Source organism: Acomys minous (assembly GCF_964271855.1).
Source record: "Acomys minous genome assembly, chromosome: 2".
Classification (NCBI taxonomy): domain Eukaryota; kingdom Metazoa; phylum Chordata; class Mammalia; order Rodentia; family Muridae; genus Acomys; species Acomys minous.
Window position 1 is genome coordinate 93,617,674 of NC_140484.1, and position 22,012 is coordinate 93,639,685.

General features: G+C 37.9%; 1 protein-coding gene across 2 annotated transcripts in view; it reads left to right on the forward strand.

Annotated features, from left to right (window-relative positions):
- The window catches only part of LUZP2 (leucine zipper protein 2), a 362,411-nt gene that overhangs the window by 176,727 nt on the left and 163,672 nt on the right, over positions 1 to 22,012 (forward strand). The window contains exons 3-5 of one of the 2 annotated variants that reach the window (XM_084771424.1): positions 1,737 to 1,807; positions 7,193 to 7,274; positions 21,535 to 21,597. In XM_084771424.1, the coding sequence (XP_084627550.1) occupies positions 1,737 to 1,807; positions 7,193 to 7,274; positions 21,535 to 21,597 (216 nt within the window). The remainder of the gene's footprint in view (positions 1 to 1,736; positions 1,808 to 7,192; positions 7,275 to 21,534; positions 21,598 to 22,012) is intronic. The other variant, XM_084771425.1, reaches the window with a different exon arrangement.

Below are 22,012 nucleotides of genomic sequence, written 5' to 3' on the forward strand. Positions count from 1 at the left end.
TTCCCAAGTATATAGAACACCGCTTATTGGATGCTTCCTAGAGAGACTCTCAGTGAGTCATTGTCAGCCCCTAGGTATCCTTGGTAAAGCTAACACTATATTAAAGTTCTCTTGATCTGAAACACTCTTCAGGCAGCACCATGCTTTACAAGTCTTTTAATAATGCAGGACAGGTGTCTGTTAAATAAGCATTAAAGGACAGTACACACACTGGTAGACTGTTGTCATTTCCCAAAATTCGTAACTGCTCAGCAGACGCTGTTATCGCCTATTTATTTAAACTTTTTAATATCAAATATGACGGGTTACTCTCTTAAACAGTTTATTAAGTATAAATAAGAAAGTTATTAGCAAAGGTTTAATATGACAGATCCTTACATAAGGAGAGCTCAGGGACTTTTCTGTTCTGATTCATGACCTCTGAATCTTTAATGAGCAAGTATATTAGTAATAATGACTGGAGTGGCATATATTATTTTCTGAATAGCTATGTAAAGTTACAAGTCATGAAAATCGCCTGGTCATCTGTCTTTATGTATCCTAACACATTGCTTAGAAATAAGACAGAGAAATGAATAGGTAAGCATGTGCCTTTGATTGCTTTCAACTTCAGTCAGGTTATTCCCTGACCTATGCAGGCAAGCTTGCCATAAGCTCTTTGAATTGTTGCAACTATACAAAGGCTAATTCAAATTTTCTGCAGAGGACAAACTTTAAAGGAACTAGAGAATATATTCATTTATAAGGAGACTGAGTAGCACATGAGATGGCTCAGTGGGTGAAGGTTCTTGCCAGTCTGGCCCTGCTGACTAGAATTTCATGTTTGGAACACATGTACATGTAGAATAGAATTAACTCCACAAAGATGTCCTCCAACCTGCACACACACACACACACACACACACACACACGCTCATCACACATCACATCACATTACATCACATACACACATAGACACAAACCCCTAAAAAAAGGGCAAGCTTGGATGCAGGAAGTGTCGACGGCCAAACTCTGCCAAGACAGGATAAGCAAGTCCTCAATTGTTCCTGCCTCACAAATGTGTCTCTCAGATATACTAGGCCAGAAGGCTGAAGAAGATGCTCCAACGTTATAGAGCGTTTTGGGTGACTATTCAAGTAGCAAACTGTCTCTGTCATCTTCTCATTTGGAAAGCTACTAACCTGCACTCCCGGCATACTCAGATGATTTTAGGTCTAGATAGATGTTTTAAGTTGACAATGACAAGATGTGATAGAGATGGATGTACATTCAGAATTTAGGTGCACCAAAATAGGAACGATGTTTTCTTCAAGGCTGTCAAATATAAAGAAGCAAAACACTAAGAATGTAACATTTATATAATTCCTGGTTGTGTCATGGTTCTTTTTGCTATAGGTAGTCTATTGTATATATGTGTGATAAAATAAATGTATATGTAAAAAATAAAAAAGTTTAATAAAAAGAGAAAAAAATTAAGGATTTTCAAAAAGAAAACAAGATATTTGCAGGATATTATACTCCAAGGTCTAGTGAGCGTCCACTCAAAGTCATTTGTGTAGCAAGAGTTGAATATGTCCTCTCATGCATCACGAACCCTTGTGTGTGTTTTGGCACTAACAGTATCTGCAGAGACTAATTTTAATATCCTTGTTCAATAAAACCAACTGCTTTCAAACCTGGTAGTGAATGACAGTGTTTTATCTAAACAAGATGCCTTTTCTTCATTTCTCTTTCAGTCTTTGAAAAATGATGAGCAATCATCCAAAACTGATGTTCAGAAGCTCCTGGAGTTAGGCCAGAAACAAAGGTAAGACTGGAGAGTTCTATATTCTTTCCCATTCTTTTTTTCTTTTTCTTTTAATTTAGCACTTCCACCCCATCCTTACCCCTGCCTACCCCACTCCTTCTATTTTTGCAACACTACTAAATTAAAGCCAAGGAGTTTACCAAAACTCATCTACTACAATGTATGAATTTATCTTCTTGCGTACTCTTGGGTGCATATGAGATTTATACAGGACGTCCTGTAAATAGTTCTCTCACACAATAGCTCTGGGTGAGGCTCTAGAGTCGGCATGTCATGCAGCACTTTGGTAAAGGTATTATGCATGAAGCACTTAAGTGAACTGCTGGGACCTATATTCAAGAGGTTTGGAATTTTATTTAAAAAATTGTCAAACTCAATGTCCATATCATTCCATACCGGCTCTTTGATCAATGGGCAAAAAGTTGCTCAGAAATATTACACATCAAGTAGCAGAATGAGGAGCTGATTTTAAAGTCCTGTTATCAGCCTGGGTCTCCACTGCTGACCTTACATATTGACCCTGAAACCTGTCATTGACACTGACATGCTTTCAGGTTAGGCCCATAATGTGGTAAAAATATCAGTGTCATCATGCATTACTGTTTATTATTTACAGTGACGAGTTTTTGTTTTTCATTATTAAATACTAATATTAAAATAATTTCATATCTTTCTGGCTATTGTCTTTTTCACAACTTATTTTAGCAACCGCAGTGAGCTACAAGCTTGGCAGTTTGTCACCTCGGCTACCTACTGTCTGGGTGATGTTTAGGCTGCTTTTTTGTTTGTTTGTTTTGTTTTGTTTTGTTTTGTTTTTTAACCTCTTTGTGTTATTTGTTTCTCATCTACAAAACAAAGCTAATTATCTTAATAATTATAACAAAAAAGTTTAAATGAATCTAAAAACATTGGCCTTTTGAAGTAGAGCATTTAATATTCTCCCCATTCTACTAAGGTGTTTGAAGGGTCAGGTTGGTAGAAATTGGTCAATAATGATAAGATTTCAGTTAAAAAGGAGAAGTTTGGGATATCTAGGGATATCTATTGAGCAACACAGGAACAATTCAACAATGTATTTTTCTAGAAAAATATATCAATTAAAGGAGTAATTGTTGGCTAAAGTAAACTAAGATTTGTGAAAAGTATTACTTCAACAAAGGACTTCATCTCAATCTAAGCAAATTAGTTAAAAATAAAGAAAAATGTTAAGGGGGGCCCAGAGTGGACCTCAGTGACAAGTATTGATTCCGCACAATGGGTAGCTCTGCAGGGGGCAGGGAAGTATTTAATTTCAGGAGAATTGCTATGTCAATTCTGTTCAGGATGAAAAGGAGACACGGACAGTTGGGAACCCATCGTTTCAAGAGAACAGGGAAGACTATAGAATGAAGACATATTTTTTTTTAGAATCATATCATTTCAGAAAATTCAGCTTTTATCTTAAGAAGCTACTGGTTGAATATGCCCAGTGTGTGATTATTTTACTCTGACTATATTTTCTTAGGTGTCTATGTCTGTTTATAATAAACTCTCCACTTTGCTTTCCACATAGTTCTATATAGATATCTCATACCCTCTAGATTTATGTCCCAGATGCACAGAAATGCTTTATAAACTTGTATTAGGTAATGAGCAGAATTTTAGTTCATTCTATTTGATGATGAAGAAGTTATCAATAGATATGTCTAAAACTTGCTGAGATTTTTATGCTGATTTTAATGGTATACACAACATGAGTTATCTATTTTCAACAAGTTTTCTAATTTTGTATTAAACTCTGAAATTTCAGTGACAATACATCTACTTCGTTTCATCTTTTTGTTAGAGCAGTAGTTCAGTCATCTGAGAACTGTGTGTGATACTGAGGTGTAAATGATTACTTATATATACTGTACAGACTTAATGCCATTCTCCTGAATGGCTTAAGAGCTTTGCATGTTGAGTTTATTCCTAACAAGAGAGACCAAGAAGTGTGTGTGTGTGTGTGTGTGTGTGTGTGTGTGTGTGTGTGTGTGTGTGTGTCTGTGTGTCTGTGTGTGAAAGAGATGGAGAATTATTAGATTATAAATAGGTAAGTACCTGATAATCACATAAATACACAATAATTGGATTTATATTTACACTGAATAGCACAAGTTCATATAGATAGGCCAGGATGGAAAATATTCTCCAAAGGCCCTTGGGTTGGCAGAGAGACAATGAAGCACCATGATATCATTACTAAGGAGATGTGAGCAGAGAAATGACCTTAGGGGTGTCCTGAAATACCTGAAGAGCAAATGAGGAATCCTACTTTGTTCTCTCTGCTGGGTCGAGGGAGGAGTTACTAAAGGCAACAGGGACTCAGAGCCCTGTAAGACAAATGACCACTTGAGATGTTCTCTGGAAACCACGAGGAAGCTTGGCAAGTGGCAAGCGTTTTCTCTGTAAGTTACTAGCTCATTGCCACCTGAAATTCATGTCTTGCTGAGAGAAAAATATGAAGGAAAAAATACACAAAATAGGCCCCCGATGCTTGCACAGTATGAAAACCTATATTGAGATAGCCAAGCACGTGAGCCACCTCAACGTGTCACTTGAGCCACCCGCTCTTAGAAGGAGATGCAGTTCTGTCCCGAATGGGGAGGATGGTGCCTCAGAGGACAGAAGCAGGCCATCGCGCTACCACATGGGTGCTGGGAACTGAACCTGGTTCCTTCCGCAAGAGGAACAAATGCTTTTAACCACTGAGCCTTCCTTCCAACGTTTGTTTACTACCAAATATCACTGCTTGCTTCATCTTGTTTTGTCTGTTCACCTTTAGATATCAGAATACAAGATTTCTAAATTTTGGCTTCTATAACGGAATATTGTTAAGTGTATTATTTACTGCTTAAAACTAGGAATAGATAGTTTAAACATAAAATCTAGGGCAAAGTTCCAATAGCAAGCCCCACAAGGCTGGCAGATCTGGAGCCAGGAAGGCCTGCACAACCTACTGTACCAACCAAGGACAATGTATGCAGTAACTTAGACTCCCTATTCATATTTAGCTAATGGACAGCACATTCTCCACAGTTGTGAGGAGAACAGGAACTAACTCTGACATGAACTCTGATGCCTCCTATGCCTCTGATGCCTTCACCTTGGTGAGGAGGCCTGGTGGCCCTTAGAGGAAGGGGAAGCCGGCTATCTGGATGAGACCTGCTAGGCTGTGATCATATGGTGGGGGAGGAGGTCCCCTTCTGTCACAGACCTAGAGGAGGGGAATAGGGTGAAAGAAGGAGGGAAGGGGAATGGGAAGATGTGATAAGTGAGGTGATAACAATCGGGATGTAATCTGAATAAATTATTTAATTTTAAAAATCTAGGGTGAAAAGTAGTAGCTACTATAAAATTATTTTAACATGTTTCTTTGAATGTATAATTCATATTTCAATTTGTACTTGTAGAAGACTGTTTTCTCCCTCCCTCACTACCATCCTTCCTTCCTTCTTTTTCTCCCTCTCAATAGAAGTAGTATAATGCTTTCCTATAGGTGTGAGTATATATGTTCTGTAAATAATGCCACTGCCCCTTTGTATCAGTTTTCTATCAGGAACAGATATTATATTATGATTTGATATATTATTTATCCATATCGATAATATGTGTATATATGTATGTGTGTGTGTATATATATATATGTATAGACATATATTTGTATATGTGTATAAATAATATATATACACCCAGTACATATAACATATTTTATTTTATATTATTAGCATTTAGTATTTATATATTTTAATAATATTTAATTATTATATCATAAAAGTTCTTTATAAGAAATCTGATATTCTAGATTCAAGTGTCTGTATATGAAATTCCCCAAGCTAGAATTTAGTCTTAAAAGATGGATTATGAATTTGCTCAGAACCACAATGACTCCAAAATTTATTCTCTCTCTCCTCTCTATATATTCTCTCTATTCTCTCCCCCTCTTTCTCTCTCTCTCTCGTCTCTCTTGAAAATTAAATTTGCATGATTACAGTACCTAGAGCAGAAATCTAGGAGACACAGACTGTTCTTGCCAGAGGAAATTGCAGCACCCATTTTATGGGGCATCCTGCTCAAAGAGTGCGCATGAGGCCTCACTGTTTTTTTTTAATGGATATAGAATAACTAATTTGCATTTCCAAGCTTTGTGCTACACATTTTGTTTATTATGTCATTTAAACTTTGCCACAAGCCTACAAAGTAGCTATATTATTGTGCCCAGCTTTAAATTAAGAAAGTTACCAGAAGGGAATTTTATCACTTACCCAAATTACCAGAGCTAGTTTTCCAGCAATTGATTGCAGAATTTAGACCAGTCTTGGTTCTCATGAAATAGAGCAGTGATCTGCTTTGTTGGTGTTGATTTTAGGCAGCTTCTCTAGGCGTGGTCATATACCACATATGTTCACTCTATTGCACACACATGCACAATAACTTTTATAATCCAATATTATTGAGGTAGTTGTTTAGGTGATAAAATCACCTAAACCAAGTCAGGGCAAGTAAATATCACTAATCCTACACACATAAATCCTAAATTATTAAGAGGAATAAAAAAAACAATTTTATGTTAGCACATAATGGCCTTTGTCATGACATCCATACACACACACGTGCACGCACGCACGCACACACACACACACACACACACACACACACACACACTCATATCATACTTCTGTTCATTTCCCCAACCCTTAAACTAAGAACCTTTCTTGACTTACGTTATGGATATGAGAGACAAAGTGATATTTGTTTTCTCAATTGGCCCTGTTAAAATAAGGCATATATGATGCATATGAATGATCTTGCAGTACAATGTCCATGCATTTATAGTCGTATATTATCTTTCCTGTGCATAGTTAAAATAAATCTTTCTTCCTTATGTTTTCATAAAAATTCTCAAATCTTATAAAGCATATCTAAGCCACAATGTCATAGAATTAATAAACTATGAGGATCAGAAAGTTAAAGCAATTTCTTTCAAAAGTCTATAATGACTTTTTGACCCAGCATGTTCATGCCCAACATGCTGTCAGTTAAATTGGCTTTCTAATTCGAATTACTATATTGAGTTAATTGAACATATTTCTTTGCTCACCGTGATTCACATCGTAGGATTCTCATAAAACATAATAACAAGGCAATTTCCCGTAAGTATAGCCTGCATTTAGCATGTGCATAGAAAGAAAGCCCTTTGTCATCAGAGTATTTACATGCATCCTTTTCTGTCTCTGTAGTCTTACTTAATTATAATTAGCTGTTCCTTAAATTTAGATAGATAGACAAACTTATTTTTGTAAAGTTCATGGAAAATAGTGGATTCATAGGATATCTCTTCTTTGTTCTTTTTTTATACTAACCTAGGGAAGAAATGAAGTCTCTCCAGGAAGCCCTGCAGAATCAGCTTAAAGAGACATCTGAGAAAGCTGAGAAACACCAGGCCACAGTGAGTGTGTTTATGTTTCTCCTTTGTCTATTACCTTTGGGACTGAGAAGTCATTTCTTTCTTTTCTCACATCACTATGGAAAAATACACCATAAATAGTAAAGATGTAGTCACAATAACAGAAGCTTAAGTCATTTTAATAAGTATAATTCATAGCCACAATTTGTTATAAAAACGGATGAGTGTTTTGTTTAACTTGAGGTTGGCTGGCTCCTAGTACTCTCTATGAGGGATGAGCCAAGAGGCAGATCAGGGAGGCAAGTGGCTCAGGCTCACATTAGTGGTTCATGAACGGGATGGAAGCTGCAGTTAAAAAAAAAACAGTTAATCTGTACAGAACCTTCAGCTGTCCCAGACAGTCATGACACAAGACTCACTCAGGAGCAGGCTCAAACTAGCTGATTAGTCATCAGTCCTACAAACTATTTGTAAGGTAAGACCCACAGATTAAGGGGCCAACTGATGCCAGGTCTTTCCAAGATGATGTCTTTTGACCTTCACACTTTGGCTCTTATCACTGATATTCAGCAGAGACAGGAAATTGGCTCCTGAAGCAATGCTGGGATATAGATCTTAACTTCAATTCCCAGACTTACTTTTGTACCACTTACAAGAATAAAACTTCTATTTTGTATCTGGCTCCTGAATATAGTTTTAAAAATACAATATATAGTGCCATAGGAAATATGTTTTGTTAGAGGTCAACAGATTTGAACATAGTACTGAGAAGAAAGATTGCCATCCTTGGGTATGTCATACCCAAGGCCAACATGGGGAAGGCTAGAATTAGCTACCAGGCAGAACTGGACAGGAAATCCCACTGTGATTCCAGAGGCAACACAATGGTGAGACAGCTAAAGAGGCTTATGATGGGTATAAAAGGAACATTTTCACCTGTTTCAGGTGTTGTCTCAGAATATTATTGTCTCCATCTGCTAGCCTAGGCTTAGTCCTGGAAGCTTCTAGCCTCCATACAATCTAACCTAGTCCTAGAATGTTTTCAGAGTCTGAGAATTACTGCTTAAGAAGCTTGTTCTTTCTGAGTTCATAGCTGGCTGGTTCAACTCAGGTACTCAGTCTCAGACTCCTCTCCCAGCTGATTTATTCAGTCTGGCTTTTCTCTCAGCCCCTGAATCGCTCTGCGTGGCCTCAAACTAACTCCATCAATCTTTGCTAATCTTCTGGCTCCTTCTCATTCTCTGGATCATTCAGTCTTCCCCTGATGTTTTCTTTCTATGCAACCTGTCTCTCATTACTGTCCCAGTGAAAATAACCTCCTCTCTCTTTCTTTCTGCAATTGCCCCTTTCCTCCCTGTTCTCATGATAGTTGGACATATCCTATGCTGTCAAATCTTCCTCTGATTTGTCATTTTTCTGCCACTCAGACATCACTTTCAAACATGGATATCTCCTTCTACAAACTAACCTTATCTTACTTTCATGGTTTGGGGTTAAAGGCAATGTATCATCATACTCAGACCTAAACTTTTCTTTACTTGATACTTGCTCTACTTGATACAGGCTGGCCTTGAACTCAGATCTGTTGGCCTCTGTCTCCTGAATTAAAGACTTGTTTGTATTCCAGCCAGATCACATAGATCTAGAAGGTCCTCGGATGTAGTCTCTTGACAGAGCAACCATGATCTGATTTCAAATTCCTTTATAGATGGATAATGTGAGCAGCTGCAGTAGCCTTGAGACATAGGAGCTACCTCACAACATGAATATCTGCTCCTCGGGTCATGAGGGAAGGTCCGGAGTGGTTTGGAGTAGTAGAATATCTGCTCCTCGGTCATGAGGGCAGGTCCGGAGTGGTTTGGAGTAGTACTGGAAAGTGTTGTTCTTGAGCTGGTTGATTGTTATTTGAAAGAATGGTCCTGAGAATACATGACCTATTGTGGATACAGTGATGTAGGCAGGAGGATAGAGAAAGGCATTTTAAGCACATGATTGGCCTAATCTGAATGAGGCTGATCCAGCCCATGGTCTTGGAACAGATTCTGCAGCACCAATAAAATAAAGCGTTGGTGCTGGAAACCAGAGACAAGATTAGTGTAGGTATCCATTGTGGCCAATTACTGGAATCCATAGCTCTCTGAAGACTACAGTGAGCCTTTTCTTTGAAAAGCTTCTAACAACTTTGGTTAGACTGTGGACTTTTGCTTCTGTAACTTGGTTCAGTTTGTCAGTCAAGGCAGCTGACTCCTAAGGGCAGCCTTTCTTATAATGATGGTCTGCTATACTGTATGCAGGATTGTTTGCTGTTAAGGATTTCTCATTAGCTCTTCCATCTGTCAAGATAACACATACTTGGACAACAGAAAAACGGTTGTTTTATGTTGGATGTTCTAATGCTTGGCTGTCTCGACACCAAGTGTTTGATAAAAGAATGGACACTTTTTTAGCACGTGCCTAGTCATCCTTTCCCTCAATGCCTGACCTAGACGGCTAGATGGCTCTGTCTGCAATCTTGTCTCTAGAGGCTGGGACCAGGCTTCATTTGAATTTATCTCAGGGAATTTAATCTGATTTTTTTTTACTTTATTAATTTATTCTTGTTACATTTCAAGGGTTATCCCATCCCTTGTATCCTCCCATTCTTCCTCCCTCCCATTTTCCCCTTATTCCCCTCCCCTATGACTGTTCCTGAGGGGGATTACCTCCCCCTGTATATGTTCATAGGGTATCAAGTCTCTTCTTGGTAACCTGCTGTCCTTCCTCTGAGTGCCACCAGGTCTCCCCCTCCAGGAGACATGGTCAAAGGTGAGGCACCAGAGTATGTGAGAAAGTAATATCCCACTCTCCACTCTACTGTGGAGAGTGTTCTGTCCATTGTCTAGATCTGGGTAGGGGTTTAAGGTTTACTGCCTGTATTGTCCTTGGCTGGTGCCTTAGTTTGAGCGGGACCCCTGGGCCCAAATCTGCCTATCATAATGTTCTACTTGTAGGCTTCTAGGACCCTCTGGATCCTTCTACTTTGCCATTCTCCCATGCTTCTCTCATCTAGAGTCCCACTAGAATGTCCTCCCCTCTGTCTCATTTCCTGGTAAGTGAAGACTTTTGTGGGACATGCCCCTTGGGCTAATATGCAGATATAAGTGAGTATATACCATTTGAGTCTTTCTGCTTCTGGGTTAACGCACTCATTATGATCATTTCTAGCTCAATCCATTTATCCACAAATTTCGGGAATTCCTTGTTTTTAATAGCTGAATAGTATTCCATAGTGTATATGTACCACAGTTTCTTTATCCATTCTTCTATTAAAAGAGTGATGCCCTTGGGAACAAACCTTCTCTATTCACTATTTTCTCAGACCCTTGTAATAAAGCCATATTGTTTTATTGATTCCTTCCTAAGAAGATATAGTTCACAGGAGGTAAATTTCTGGCTTGCTAGCAGGCAGAATATCCAAGGCACACACCCACAGTGATGCCCATACTTTACCCAGAGTTCTGAGGAAAACACTGTCACTCCTGAAAGAGCACAGGCCAAAGATAGAATATCCAATTGTAGAGCTGTCATAGATACAGAGCATGGTCTCCACTACACAGCGTGCTCCGGCTCTCAGTGCCTTTCTCAAGAATTTTGCGTGAAGTCTTAGCACTCCTATCCCCACTCTCTAATCTGGAACTTGATTGCAAGAACTGGCTTAGCATGCTGTTCTGAGAATAATTCCTAGTAGACCATGTAGTCTCTAGTGTTGATCAAGATTCTGCCAGGTGGCTTATTTATCCAATTAAGACAGTGTACCACATTAAAATAATAAAGATTATATTAGCATTGCAATTATGCCTAGCATATAGGTTACAGTAGACAGGAAAGTGATATTCTGCTATTCCCTCGCTGCTCACCATTTTAATTCCATATTCATATATGCTCATTTTGTCTTCTCGGGCTCTCTTATTGACTACTTGAGACACTTATAAAACCATTCATTGGGTAGTTATGATTCTGTGCACACAGTACAAAGAAAAGTGGATAATGAATTGTAACTAACTTCAAAACTATAAGCTATCATTACTACTACTGCCTCATATTGTCCCAGTAAGCATTATTAAGGATGACACAGGATTAATATCTGACAAGAAGGATTCAAATAATGTAGTTTATTCTATTTAAACTTATTTCTTTACTTTATATTCCCTCTTTCTTTTCCTCCTAGTTTCTCCCTTTCACCTCCCTCCCCCAACACTCTCCCACACACCCACCCCATCCACTAGTTCTCCCTTTCTCTTCAGGAAAGAGGAGGCCTCCCATGGATCTCCTATTGAATGTAGACAAGGCAGCCCAATTAGGGTAAATTGATCCAAAGGCAGGCAACAGAATCAGAGATAGCCTGTACTCCTGCTATTAGGAGTCCTGCATGAAGGCCAAGCTACGCAACTGTTACATACTTGGAGAGGTCTAAGGTTCATCCCATGCATGCTCTCTCTTTGGCGGTTCAGTCTCTGTGTGTGCCTATGAACCCAGGTTAGTTGATTCTGTAGGTTTTCTCATGGTGTCCTTGGCCTCTCTAGCTCTGTCACTCCTTCCTCCTCTTCTTCTACAGGTTTCCAAAAACTCTACCTAAGGTTTGGCTGTGGATCTCTACATCTGTTTCCAGAATTACTGGGTGAAGCCTCTCAGATAAAAGTTATACTAGGTACCTGTCTGCATAACTGTACAGCAGAATATCAATAACCTGTCAGGGATAGACTTGCTCTCATGGCATGGGTCTCAAGATGGGCCAGTCATTGGTTAGACTTTCCCTCAATTTCTACTCCATCTTTACCCCTGAAACTCTTGTAAGCAGGACAGATTGTGGTTCAAAAGTTTTGTGGTTGAGATGGTGTCCCTATCCCTTCCTTGGATGTCTTTTCTGTTCCTGGAATTGGCCATTTTGGGTTCCATATGCCCCATTGCTAGGAGTCTTAGCTAGGGTAACCTGACAGATAACTGGGAGTTTTCCTTACCCTAGGTTTCTAGCTGGTCGCAGAGATGCCTCCCTACTCATTACTGTTCTCTTTCTACTTACTCTCTCCCTCTGTCCTCCCCCCTCACTAGATCCCTACTCCTCCCCTTCTCATCCACTCAGCCACCCAGTTCCCTCACTTCATCCACCCCCAGTGTCTATTCTATTTCTCCTACTCAGTGAGATTCAAGTGTCCACCCTTGGGCCCTCCTTGTTACTCACTTCTTAATTTGGATGTCGTCTCTCCGCCTTTTGATTAGTTTGGTTAAGGGTTTATCTATCTTGTTGGTTCTCTCAAAGAACCAACTCTTAATTTTGTTGATTCTTTGTATTTTTCTCTTTGTTTCTAATTTATTGATTTATTGATGAGTTTGATCATTTCCTGCTGTCTACTCCTCTTGGCTGTGTCTACTTCTTTTTGTTCTAGAACTTTGAGCTGTTAAGTAGATATTATGAGATCTCACCAATTTCTTTATGAAAGCATTGTGGTGCAGGAAGTGCAGCACGTGCTATGGGGTGCAGTTTCATGTAGTCTAGTCTTCGTCATTAGGACGTTCTCATGTTTCAACTCTGAGTAGTCAAAACCATTTAGTTACACTGCCCAGATACTGTGTTTGGATTTGCAGCTGCTGCTTCTAACTACTGACAATGAGCCGTTTGAGGTTGAACCAAGGTTCTGATTCACAAAAATGGAGTCTTACAGCAGTTAGCTCATTTATTATTGCAACACAATCCAATTCTGGTAATGTAACAGAAATGTGGTACCTTTAGACAGGTTCTTCCTGTTATTTACTATAACACTTAACTATTTTAAGTCACATATATTTCTGTATTTGTATTTACTTACCCATATACAAAAGTGTGTATGGACATCTGATGACATTTTAGAATGATCCTGTGTTGGGAAGCAAAAGATTGCATTATAGCATAAAATATGTGTCCTTTATGCATTGTATTTTTGAAATATTATAAAAAGCCTTATTCAATGTAAACTGTGAAAAAAATCAGTTTAAGGTGCTAGACTTAAGACAGTGGAATGAGGTGAAGAAGTACCATGTGATTTCCTTAATATTTGTATTGAAGTTTAAAAATGTGCACACTCATCCCCCAATATGATGGCAAAAATCATAAAATATATGAGCTACTAAAAGAGCAGCTCACAGAATAAAGCAGTGATTCCAGGTGACCAACTTCAAAGACAGCCTTTCCTGAGATGACTCTAGGTGCAAAAAAGGAAGGACTCCTTTTGGCTTTCTTTGATCTTCCCTGCAAAGAGATAGGAAGGAGATGAAAGGAAGGCGATGGGGATAACAGCAAGTATAATTCAGTAGCTTTCCGTACAGATATCAGCTTCCCAGAGGAGGAACTCCTTATGCAAGTGAATTTTCATGAGAAATGACAATGTGGAATATCCTGGGACAGGGGAGTGGTCAAGAGCAGTGGTAAGAACACGATATGTGTCATTCACTCTCATATAACAACAAAACTCGAAATGGACTGCTAAACACAAGGAGAAAAGCAAGTTAGCTGCCAATCTCACCGAAGTTCTAATGTATTAGAAACCACGGGGACTTAAAACAGTGTAAATATATTAACATATGATCTTAAATTGGGACAAAATTTAACCAAAGACATTTGTACATAAAAATGTTAAATTTAAAATTAAAAATATTACTATTTATAAAGAGCAAACTCAAAAATGAATACAAAATAACATTTAAGGAAGATAATTGGCAAAATGAGAATCTTTTCTAAAGAAAATACTTTTAAAACAAAGACATAACTAGCAATAGTTTTGTAAACCCAGGAAAACCAAACTGCCCTAAGCGGTACAACTTCACACATGCAGCGTCAAAGCCCATCAACCTGTAAATAACAGCAATGCAGAGCAAATGAGCAAATAGTGTAAAAGTACAATCAGCAATGTAAATTAATACAAATATGTAAGAAAGCTCCAAAAACTTTTCTGAATGGATAAAAAATATGTTATATATTACAGGGATAAAATACATATTGAGACATAAGTGATTCTATATATATTCAAGAACACTAATACTATATTGAAAGTTTTTCTGATTTATTATAATAACATAATTTATCTATAATGTACAAATGCTTCTTTAATTTTGGAAAATATAGACCATATTTCTTAGTATCGTTAATATTAATGAGAAATACAAATAAAAATAATAGTCTATTATAATCACATAATTAATTTATAATATATAAACACTTCCTTAATATTGAAAAATATAGACCAAATTTCTCAGTATCATTAATATTAATGAGAAACACAAATACAAATAATAGCTTCAAGAAAAGCACTTACTAGTAAAGCGATTTCTGTAAATATGTTTTAAAAAGAACTAATACCAATTCATTTAGATTATTCTAAAATAAAATAAGTAATGACAATGGAACTCAAGGGTGGGTCAAATATTCACATTAATAATTAAAACGTCCTATGTCAACATCATGAAGAACAGATGCGTGATCAACAGATGCACAGGAGGCACTTAATAAAATGCAAAGTCATTTCATGAGAAAATCCAAACGAATTAAGAAAAAGAGGATCATATCTTAACATAAAGATCGCTTACAGAAACTAAAAGGCAATATTATACTTAATATGGAAAGGTTAAAAGCTTTCTGACACTTGGATCAGTAAAAGAATGCTCATTTTCATAACTTTTACTAAACATGGTACAGGAAGTCTTCATCAAAGCAATCAGGCAAAAAGGAAGAAAAAATTCCAAATTGGAAAAGTAAAATTCAGATAATTTCTTTTGCAGCTGTCATGATCAAATATTCCAAAATCCAAAAAAAATCTTTACCAAAAAGCCCTTCTAATGGCACAAAACTCACATTTAAATGTGAGTAGTATTCTCGTGTCCTGAAATGAATTAGCTAACATGTGTGCCAATTTAGTAATGCTTTATAATAGCTACAAATGTACAGGAATATATATATGGAGTAGAATAAAGACAATAGAAATGTGTTTGTTCATATCACAAAGATATCTGTGTATTTTTGCTGGAAATGTACATCAGTTCATACATATGCTAAACCTTGTGGAGGTTCCTTATAAAAAATAGTGCTGGGCATGGTGGCGCATGCCTTTAATCCCAACACTTGGAAGGCAGAGTCAGGCAGATCACTGTGAGTTTGAGGCCAGCCTGGTCTACAAAGTGAGTCCAGGACAGCCAGGGCTACACAAATAATATATATGATCCAGCAATCCGGATACTGGGAATATATACTAGTTACTATTCTCATTGACATTTCAACCTGTCTGATAAAGCCACTTTAAGGAAAGAAGGATGCTTCATTTAGCAGTTGATGGAATTATTCCACTATTGCACTTAGAGGTAACAGATTTGGTAATAGGATCATGGCGAACCAGGTCACATTGTATCCCCACTCAGGAAGCACGGGGAGATTATTGCTGGTTCTCAGCTTCTCGGATTGGTTTCTTTTTTATCTTCATAAGATCAAAAATTCAAGTAACACCACATGCTGGCGAGGATGTGGGGAGAGAGGAACACTCCTTCATTGCTGGTGGGAATGCAAACTAGTACAGCCACTTTGGAAATCTATCTGGTGCTATCTCAGAAAAATGGGAATGGGGCTTCCTCAAGACCCAGATATTCCACTCCTTGGAATATACCCAGAAGATGCTCCAGCACACAACAAGAAAATTTGCTCAACCATGTTCATAGCAGCCTTATTCATAATAGCCAGATCATGGAAACAGCTTAAGTGTCCCTCAGTGGAAGAATGGATAAAGAAACTGTGGTACATATACACTATGGAATACTACTCAGCTATTAAAAACAAGGAATTCCTGAAATTTGTGGATAAATGGATTGAGCTAGAAATGATCATAATGAGTGAGTTAAGCCAGAAGCAGAAAGAATCAAATGGTATATACTCACTTATATCTGCATATTAGCCCAAGGGGCATGTCCCACGAAAGCCTTCACTTACAAGGAAACTGGGACAGAGGGGAGGACATCCTATTTGGACTCTAGATGAGAGAAGCATGGGAGAATAGCAAAGTAGAAGGATCCAGAGGGTTCTAGAAACCTACAAGTAGAACATTATGATAGGCAGATTTGGGCCCAGGGGTCCTGCTCAAACTAAGGCACCAGCCAAGGACAATACAGGCGGTAAAACTTTAAACCCCTACCCAGATCTACCCAATGGTCAGAACATTCTCCACAGTTGAGTGGAGAGTGGGATGTGACTTTCTCACATACTCTGGTGCCTCACCTTTGACCATGTCCCCTGGAGGGGGAGACCTGGTGGCACTCAGAGGAAGGACAGCAGGTTACCAAGAAGAGACTTGATACCCTATGAGCATATACAGGGGGAGGAAATCCCCCTCAGGAACAGTCACAGGGGAGGGGAATAAGGGGAAAATGAGAAGGAGGGAAGAATGGGAGGATATAAGGGATGGGATAACCATTGAGATGTAACAAGAATAAATTAATTCAAAAAAAGAATTAAAAAAAGAAAATAGATTAATTAATACAGTAAATCCTGACTGTGGTGTTCCCTCCCCAACTCCACGTAGATCCCTCCCAGGTTCTCACCCTCCTAAACCTACACCCCCTCTTTCTCTCATTAGGATATAAAAAAGCATCCAAAAAAAAGTGATAAAAATAAAATTAGATAAGATAAAATAAACAACCAAAAGAACGAGTACCACAGCTAAAGCTCAATAAACATATAGATGTAGAGACACACACATATGCCCATGCAGAAATCTCATAAAAACACAAAACCTAAAAGAGTAAAATATACACAAAGAACCTGTAAGGTTAAAAATGAAACATTCTGAGACAAAGAACCTCGGGAAATGCCGTCGAGTTCATTTTTGCTCCACTATCTAAGCCCTGGCCTTAAGAGTGGTTTGTAATCCATTATCCATTCTTCTACTGATAATAGCTGGTGAGGAGACATAAACCAATGAGGAGGAGCGACAGCAGCAGCTTGTATCCTAGAGCCAGTGGGACCCTGGGTGGGGGTTTTAAGGGGCTTCCTCTTGCTGGAATAAATGTGTTTGCTTTTACCTCTAAAAAAAAAAGTGGTTTGTATACTCTAAGACTCCATTGTGATTGGTTATCAACTGGAGATAGCTTATGGATTAAGCATGTGGGTTTATGTCCACTTTCCCTCCCAGCACTGGGACCCCATCTGTCCTGTGCAGGCCCTGTGGATGCCGCTATCGTCTCTGAGTTCACATTTGCATCGGTCCTTTCGTCATTAGGAGGCACTTCCTTGGTCTTCTCCAACCCTTCTGTTTCTTACAATCTTTCTGTCTCCTCCACAAGTTTCCCTGAACCCCTAATTGGGTGGGGATGAGGGGTAACTAATGAATACATCCCATTTAGGGATGGTCTCTCACTCTCTATACCTTGTCCAGAAGTGGGTCTCTGTATTTGTTTGCATCTACTGCAGAGAGAAGCTTCTCTGATGATGACTGAGGAAGACATGGTCTGAGTACAGCAGAATGCTACTAGGAATCATCTTATTGCTATGTCCCTTTAGCAGAAGAGTCGAATTTTATTTCCCCTTAAGGTCCCTTGGCCTATCTAGTCTTAGGTTCTTGTCCACCTGAGCAGTATTGGGCATAGGTTCCATCTCATGAACTGAGCTTTAAATCCAATCGGGTAGTGGTTGGTTAGTTCTGAAGGCTTTGTGCCACAATTTCCCTAGCAAGTCTTGTAGGGAGGCAGGTCATCATTGTAGTTCTAAGGGTTTGTGGCTGGTATTTTTCCTTCTTTGGTAGCACGCAGAGTGACTTCCGGTAGCCTGAACTATGTCAGTAGGGATGCAAGCTTTATGTAGGCACCAGCACAACTTCTCCACGTTTAATGATTTGTGTGTGCTGTCTTCAGCAAGAGGCCGAGCCATCAGTTTGTGGAGGACAACCAGCGGCCTTGGCAACAGCCTTGGTTGTTTGAGATTTCTTATGAAGCCCCTTTTGACCAAGAACTCCTGAAACTGGAGGTTTCGTTTAGTGATGAGAGACATTCAGTTAAAGTGCCACCTCCTGCGTTATTTGGTGATTCTGTTTAGATCACCTTCATATATATTTTAGGAAGCTTCTGCTGTGTTAAGTTTCCATATGACCTTTCAAATGGTCCTGAGGTTTCTCTGTCTCTCCTCATAGTCCACACCTCACTCACCTCCCCTCTCTTCCTTCCTGTTTCATCTTTCTATTCCAGGAACACCAACACACACACGCACACGCACACGCACACGCACACGCACACACACACACACACACACACAAATCTATTCTAAATGCCCATCCTATGTTTACCCAACCCCCAAACACACCAATTTTTAACTCTATACCTAACCTTTGTGGTTATATGAACTGTAGCCTGCTTATAGAAGACTTCAGAGCTAACATCCACATATAAGTGAATACATATCATTGTCATTTGGGATCTGGGTTGCCTCACTTGGGATGATTTGTTTTCCAACTCCATCCATTTACCTGAGAATTTCATGATTTTATTTTTTAACAGCTAAGTTATAGTCTACCGTATAAAAATACTACGTTTTCTTTACCCATTCTTCCATTGATAAATATCTACGCCATTTCCAATTTCTAACTCTTATGAATAGAGCAGCAGTAAGCGGGGTTGAGCAAGTGTCTCTGTAGTAGGATCTAGAGTCCTTTGGATATATTCCCAAGAGTGGTATGTCTTGTCTTTGAGGTAGGTTGATTCTGGTCTTCCTGAGGAACCTCTACACTGATGTCCATAATGACTGTGCAGTTTGCACTCTCGCCAGCATTGTGTATCCCTGATTCCAAATCCTTGCCATCATTAGCTGTCATTTGTTTTATTGATCTTGGCCATTCTGACTGTTGTAAGGTAAAATCTAAAAGTAATTTTGATTTGCATTTCCCTGATGACTAAGGAACTTAGTGTTCTTTAAATACTTCTCAGTCATTTGTGTTTTTTTTTTCTTTATTTATTCAGCTCATAGAGTGGAACATCTCACATTCAGACTGGGTCATCTCTTCTCAACAAAATGTCTCTGGAAACTCCCTCAGAGACAGGCTTGTAGGTGTTTCCCCTGGGCTATCCACTTGATATTTAAAGAATAAATATATTTTTATGGTTACTTTGATTGAATATTTAATTGTTGCCTTTTTATTCTAATGAAAAAATGTACATTTCTATTCCAAAAAATGTTATACAGTAAGTGAAGTTTTGTTGTTGTTCTTGTTGTTTGTTCTTGTTCTTGTTCTTGTTCTTGTTTTTATCCTGGTCCAACATAAAATTCTGTGAAACTCAATAACAAATTTATTTATTAAATTACATAATGTGAAAGAAAATGTTTCTGAAAATTTGTACTATTTGAACAGTAGATACACCTTTATAAAATCATGCTCCAAAACTCTTTTCATGAAGACATAAAGATTTACTTTTTAATCTCTGTATGCATGTTGCATTGGGAAATCATTCAGCTTTGGGTTTGCACAGCCAAAGGCTAGCTGACAACAGGGATAACAAACTAGCAGGTATGACCATGATAATTAAAGATATTAATGGTGTTTGGATGCATTTCATGACTCCTGTTAACTTTTATGGCTTAACTTGTCCTGGGTGAGACATAAATCTAAAGCAAACCTTGCCTCATAGCTGTTATCCTCATCAAACAAAGAAGCACGGTTCTTCCATGATTTGCTCACAGCAAATCCTTGGTATTTTTGAGCCTGAAAACCATTATTGAAGTAAATACTGGAATGCTTATTTCTGCAGGGAAGTTAAATACTGCTGGGATTCTAAGCCAGTGATCTCAAAATGTTAATATTTTAAGTATTCTGAATATATTTGTGTTTCATATTCTCAAGACTTTATGTCTGTATTTAAAGAGTATTTAAAGAATTATAGGCAGGATCTATTTCAGTATATTCCTAATAAATATGAATTTTAGCTATGGAAAACAGTGAATAGTATCAACATAGGAGGGTTTGGCATCAGTGAAGATTATATATGAAACTATGATTGCAATTTCATGATTTAAAGCTTTTCTTACCAACAAAACACTAGGTAGAACTAGTTGTGAAATCTGTCCCTCAGTAGGCATGTCCTAGTTCCACAAATCTATAGACTTTTAGGTAGCATCATGCCCTTTCAGGTAATTTTTGTTTTACAATGATCTTGAATTTTCTACAGTGAATGTGATTAATGGTGTTTCATGGACACAAGCATTCCTATAGTCCAAATTTACCTTGAGAATTAATGACCAAAACAATAGACATGGTAGTTCTTAAGCATTTCCTACTCTATATATGCCATCACTATCAAATGATTTGGCTTGAGTTTTCAGTAACAAATGGAGCTCTATTCATGGATTCTCTTAAGGACAGGGCACTTACAGGTAATGTAAGGTTCCAGCAGCCCTTTATGGAAAGCAAAGATCAAGACTCAGGTGCCATGAAGCCTCTATTAGGTATTACAGCCATTGCAGCTCTTGAAAATATCAGAGACTCCACCTGGAATCATTCTTATAGCCCTCTGTCTATATGACTCAGGTGTCTACATATACTGGCTTCATTGCATCTCTCTGAAGCCTACTCTCCTCTTCTTGCTAATTATGTGAGCACATTCAACTTACCACATCCAAAATGGCGGTCAAAAACATCTTCCATCTGCCTGATATTCAGAGCCGCTGGCTCTTTCTGGAAGCCTTAGCTGAAACACCATAGCAAAGATAATGAGTGGCACTATATTTTGGAGTCAAACCTGGGGATAATTATTTACTGTGTTGTGGATTTCTCATACACACTACCTCAGAAGTATGATAACAGAAGCTGTCATGAAAGGATGGATGTATATGGTAAAGCTGAAAGTTAGCCCAAATTATTTAATCCACTGTACTTGGCGTTATATCAGTTACAGTAATCTTCATCACCTTGATTAATTTTTCATTATCAGTAACCCAAAATTGATTAGTTCCATAATTAATTTAAAAACTAATGTAGATTAATTGGCATTAAGTAAAGCAAACATGAATAAATGTCACTAATATAAAAATTATGTTTTCAAAAACTTACACAAACTTTTCATGCAAGGAATACTTTTCATGATAATATATAATGAACAAATTGAACAAAGATTAAGGAAATGAAGGTTTTGGTTAATGAAAACTTTAATCCTTTCTTTTTCAATATTTATATTAAAACCATAATAATTTTAGTATACTTCAGAATTATATGAAATAAAAACATGGTCATATAATGAGAATGTGTATCCATAATATTTTATTTGTTTTCAGATTAATTTTTTGAAGACTGAAGTGGAAAGGAAAAGCAAAATGATCCGTGACTTACAGAATGAGGTAATTTTCAAGTTACAGAAAATTTGTACATTAATCAAAGAAAACACAGAAAAAAATTCACATAGGGATTTACCAGAAGTTTGTAGAATTTTAGTTCTGAGTTGAGCTTCAGTTACGTACTAATAGAGAAGAAAAAAATATGCTAAGAGTAACCACCTCACAGCTGTAATGAGCTTAGGAAATAGAAAAGATTTCATTTCATTGATTGTTTAACATTTTAAGATAATCGGAAAGTACCTGTAGGTTTGAATACTAAAGCTGACTTTTAACTCGTCATTCTCTACATGCAGAGAAGTCCCTGTTAAAGATCATCATCGTCATGTGTTTAACTGTCCTAAAATGTCAAGAAATGATACATGTGGATATTTACTTCTTAAACAAGCAGGTTTAAGTGTGTTAAAAGGAGTCTATGAAT